The sequence below is a fragment of the Nicotiana attenuata genome, chromosome 1 (genome assembly GCF_001879085.1).
Source record: "Nicotiana attenuata strain UT chromosome 1, NIATTr2, whole genome shotgun sequence".
NCBI classification, from domain to species: domain Eukaryota; kingdom Viridiplantae; phylum Streptophyta; class Magnoliopsida; order Solanales; family Solanaceae; genus Nicotiana; species Nicotiana attenuata.
In genome coordinates, this window is record NC_031989.1 from 71,505,412 (window position 1) to 71,510,789 (window position 5,378).

General features: G+C 49.2%; 1 protein-coding gene across 1 annotated transcript in view; it reads left to right on the forward strand.

Moving 5' to 3' along the window:
* Positions 212-5,378, forward strand: part of LOC109237247 — a 37,392-nt gene continuing 32,225 nt past the window's right edge. The window contains exons 1-2 of the mRNA XM_019403530.1: positions 212-717; positions 794-1,006. Of these exons, the coding sequence (XP_019259075.1) occupies positions 391-717; positions 794-1,006 (540 nt within the window). The 5' untranslated portion in view covers positions 212-390. The remainder of the gene's footprint in view (positions 718-793; positions 1,007-5,378) is intronic.

The following is a 5,378-nucleotide window of genomic DNA, read 5'->3' on the forward strand; positions in this document are numbered from 1 at the left end:
GGACGCGGAGATGAGGTCTTCAATACTATGCCCCCTTCCGGTTCCGGGAGAAAATAAAAGGCCCGGGGAGTCCGGTACGGACGAGCCCCAAAGGAAGATTAAGCGGACAAAAAGGCCGCCCGCAAACTAAAAAGCCAAATCGTCTTGTCCTCCGAGGAGGAGGACGACAAAGAGGATGACGATGAGGAGCAGCCGGAGCTCGTCTGCCATCGATCCATTCGACCGGACCCCGAGCCGGTGGTCGATCCAGCTGAGGCTCCTCCCGAGGACGTGAGGGTTGAGGATGCTAGTGAACCCTCGGCCCCTGCGCGGGCGTCCCCGGGTACCGATCACCCGGTTACGTCCCCCCCGTCTTCCTCGACTTGGGGGCAGCTGCCGGACGACATCCCGATGATGGGAGGTAGCTTCGAGACCTTTTTTGATGGGGTACCCTCCGCCAACACTTTCGGGCTCGAAACCCCCCGGAAAGACCCTCAGGCCGAATCAAGTGGGACTTCGGCCGTCAACAAGCTTGTCGATAGGTTTCCAGCTCCGAGCCTGGACCCGGACTGTAACAGGATAGTAACTTTTGCTATCCCCAAAGACGTCCGGGCTCTGGGGCCCCCGGTCGGGGTTGCAAGCTATCTTCATCACCTGATGACGGAGGAAGACCGGGCTGCAACCGAGGCTGTAGATTGGACATGCCTTTTCAACGAAGCCCAACAGGCGCAGCTCAAGGTACTTGCTTCTTCCTTTATTTCTAATATTTTTGCCTTGTGATTCAGTACTGACTCTTTAGACTTTTTCTTTGCAGGCATCGGTGCTATATCACTCGATGTTCCTCCGGATCAAGGACAAAATGGAGACGGAGCGAGAGGGGCTCCGGGTCCTTGAAGAAAAGCTGCTAGAAAGCCGGACTGGATTGGACCTTTTGAACAAAGAGCACGCGTCCTGTGCTATCCGGCTGGAGGAAGCGAAGAAAGAGCTTGGTTATAAGCTAAGGGGGGTGCAAGCCGAGCTTAATCGGGTTAAGGCCGAGCTTGACGAGAGCAGAGCCGAACTTGATGAGAACAAAGCCGAATTGGAAGCCCGGGTGCAACAGTTGGAGTCGGAGAAGACTTCCCTTCGGAAAGAGGTTGCGGACTTGACGTTGGCCAATGAGGCTCGAGTCCTTGAAATTGAGCTATGGACCAATCGATTTCAGGAAGCTGAGGCTAAAGTTTCCCAAGCCGAGAAGACTGCCAACGATCTGGTGGCCCAATATAGGGCCGATGCTGATGCGGCCAACCAGCAGTCAAGAATGTTAGCCGAATATGCGAAGTGTCAGGCCCGGCTTGAAGTTCTTACCGAACTCCAACGTCGCGGTTTCGATCTTGCATCGGACGTCACCAAAGCCGCCGAAGCTGAGGACGCTTCGAGAAGGGCGACGTTCCCCGAAGAATTCGAGGATGGCTCTGATTGACTCCGGGAATAGGCTATGCTTTGTTTTGTTTTCCCCTCTTATGTAATTGCTCCGGTAGCGAGCTTTTTTATGAAACATTGCCCTTTGCCATCTATTGCTCCTTTTTCAATCTTGTTATTACTTTGCCTTTTATCTTTTTGGAACGATGGTAGTCCTTTATGTTTTTCGAAGTAGTCTCCGAGTGAATGTATTCGAACTCAGGTGAACTTCGACCTTTGGGTTTTCTCAAGGCAGTCCCCGAGTGAGTTGATTCGAGCTCGGGTAAAAAATCAAACCTTACGTTTTTCAATATAGTCCTCGAACGAGTTTATTCGAGCCCGGGTAAAGTCTAACCCTTAGGTTTTTTCGAAGCAGTCCCCGAGTGAGTTTGGTCGAGCTCGGGTGTAGTTCAAACCTTAGTCCCCGAGTGAGTGTATTCGAACTCGGGCAAAATTCAAACCTTAGATTTTCACAAGACAGTCCCCGAGTGAGTGGAATCGATCTCGGGCAGAAAATCCAAACCTCAGGGTTTTACAAGACAGTCCCCGAGTGAGTGCATTTGAACTCGGGGAAGATTCAACCCTTAGGTTTTTACAAGATAGTCCCCGAGTGAGTGGATTCGAACTCGGGCACAATTTGACCTTTAGGTTTTGCATCGATTTTACGCCTTTTTCTTAAGGTCTTACAAATTCGAGTATACTTCGCCATTAGTGAAGTCGATGATGAGGCCGGTATTACCTCTTTTGAGATTTTATGAATTTGGACCCGCCTTCTCGAGGACTTATGGTTGAAATAATGCCTTATCGAGGCCTTACGAATTTCGAACTCACCTCTGAGGTTTTACAGTTTTATGTGTCGCCTTATTAAGGTCTTATGAGCTTGGACTTGCCTTCTTGAGGTCTTATAGTTTAAGTGTTGCCTCATTGAGGTCTTGTGAGTCCGAGTATGCCTCAATGAGGTCTTATGTGCCTAAAGGAGGTCTTATGTGATCGAATATGCCTCGAGGAGGACTTATGAGATCGAATATGCCTCGAGGAGGTCTTATGTTCGAATGTGCCTCGAGGAGGTCTTATGAGATCAAATATGCCTCGAGGAGGACTTATGAGATCGAATATGCCTCGAGGAGGTCTTATGAGATCGAATATGCCTCGAGGAGGTCTTATGTTCGAATGTGAGATCGAATATGCCTCGAGGAGGACTTATGAGATCGAATATGCCTCGAGGAGGTCTTATGAGATCGAATATGCCTCGAGGAGGTCTTATGAGATCGAATACGAGATCGAATATGCCTCGAGGAGGTCTTATGAGATCGAATATGAGATCGAATATGCCTCGAGGAGGTCTTATGAGATCGAATATGAGATCGAATATGCCTCGAGGAGGTCTTATGTTCGAATGTGCCTCGAGGAGGTCTTATGAGATCGAATATGCCTCGAAGAGGACTTATGAGATCGAATATGCCTCGAGGAGGTCTTATGAGATCGAATATGAGATCGAATATGCCTCGAGGAGGTCTTATGTTCGAATGTGCCTCGAGGAGGTCTTATGAGATCGAATATGCCTCGAGGAGGACTTATGAGATCGAATATGCCTCGAGGAGGTCTTATGAGATCGAATATGAGATCGAATATGCCTCGAGGAGGTCTTATGTTCGAATGTGCCTCGAGGAGGTCTTATGAGATCGAATATGCCTCGAGGAGGACTTATGAGATCGAATATCGAATATGCCTCGAGGAGGTCTTATGAGATCGAATATGCCTCGAGGAGGTCTTATGAGATCGGACTTGAAAGCATACCGAAGAGTCAAACAAAATCTTTAGGTTATGATGTGAATATGCATCAGATAGTCTTTGCTATTGCAGTAATAGTCAATACATCATACTGATCCGGGCGGATTAGGTCAGGCTAGTTGGGCACGGCTCGCTTTGGCCGTTTGACCCTTACATTTATTCTTATTGACCTTCGCCTTCTTCGGAGGGTGATCTAGTATACAATGATTTACCCTTAGATACCTTTGTAGTAGCACGATGTTCTTGCTGCCTCGTTAAAAACCTTGCCGAAAAACCCGAGTTGGGACAAAAACGGTCGAAGGAAAAAGAGTGCAGCTCGTGCTTTCAGTCTCTCCGATGTCCGAACTTGTCTTAGCGACCGATCATCGACCTGCACGGGTTAGGATCGGACAAGTCTCAAAAAATTTATGGAAGCGAAGAAGAAAGAAGACTTACCTTTAGCAGTAGTATCTCTTCAAGTGGCCTATATTCCAGTTATTGGGTAGTTCTTTCCCATCCATCGTTCCTAACTTGTACGAACCCTTTCCGGTTACCTTCAAAATGGTCTAAGGGCCTTCCCAGTTCGGTCCTAATTTCCCTTCGTTAGGGTCTCGAGTGTTGAGGGTGACCTTTCTTAGTACCAAGTCCCCTATATTGAAGTGTCGAAGACGAGCCCTTCGGTTATAATATCTCTCGATCTTTTGTTTCTGAGCTGCCATCCTAACTAGTGCGGCCTCTCTCCTTTCGTCTAAAAGATCCAAGCTGGTGAGCATTGCTTCTTGGTTGGTAACCTCGGTTGCATACCGGAATCTAGCGCTGGGTTCGCCCACCTCGACTGGGATCAAGGCCTCGGCTCCGTAAACCAAAGAGAAAGGAGTGGCACCGGTACTAGTCCTTTCGGTTGTCCGGTAGGCCCATAGGATTTCGGGCAGCATTTCTCTCCATTTTCCTTTTGCGTCTTGTAACCTTTTCTTTAGGTTCTGAACGATGGTCTTGTTGGTCGACTCAGCCTGCCCGTTTCCGGTGGGATGGTACGGGGTTGACAATACCCTCTTGATCTTGTTATCCTCGAAGAATTTTGATACCTTGCTCCCAACGAACTGTTTCCCATTGTCACATACTATTTCGGAAGGCATCCCGAACCGACACACGACGTGGTCCCAAAGGAAGTCGATTACTTCTTTCTCTCGAACCTTTTCGTAAGCCTGCGCTTCAACCCATTTGGAGAAATAGTCAGTAACCAAAAGAATAAATTGAGCCTTACCTGGAGCTCGAGGAAGCGGGCCCACTATGTCCATTCCCCATTTCATGAAAGGCCATGGGGAGATGACCGAATGCAGCAGCTCAGCAGGCTGATGGATGAATGGCGCATGCCTTTGACACCTGTCGCATCTTCGTACAAATTCCCTTGCATCCTGTTCCATGTTGACCCAGTAGTATCCAGCTCGAATTATTTTTCGGACCAACGCATCCGCGCCCGAATGGTTGCCACATGACCCTTCGTGGATTTCCCTCAATACGTACTCTGTGTCTCCGGGGCCAAGGCATATGGCGAGTGGTCCTCCGAAGGTCCTTTTATATAAGACTCCGTCCTCGGCCAAACAAAAACGGGCCGCTTTTGTTCTCAATGCCCTTGATTCTTTGGGGTCCTGTGGGAGTTTTCCTGTTTTTAGATAGTCCACATACCTGTTTCTCCAGTCCCAAGTAAGGCTAGTTGAGTTGACCTCGGCGTGCCCTTCTTCTACGACCGACCTCATTAGTTGTACCACCTTTTCGGACTCGAGCTCGTCGTCCTCGACTGTCGAGCCCAGATTGGCGAGGGCATCGGCCTCGCTGTTTTGATCTCGGGGTACGTGTTGGAGAGTCCATTCTTTGAATTTGTGCAAGGTGTTTTGGAGTTTGTCGACATACCGTTGCATCCGGCTCTCCCTGGCCTCGAACGTTTTGTTCGTCTGGTTTACCACAAGAAGAGAATCGCACTTGGCTTCGATCACTTCGGCGCCGAGGCTCCTGGCTAATTCTAAACCTGCAACCATAGCCTCATACTCGGCTTCATTGTTAGTCAACCTCCTCGTCCGTATAGACTGCCTAATGACGTCCCCGGTAGGAGGTTTTAGTATGATCCCCAATCCTGACCCCTTTACGTTCGAAGCTCCGTCCGTGACAATGTCCATACTCCGGACGGAGTC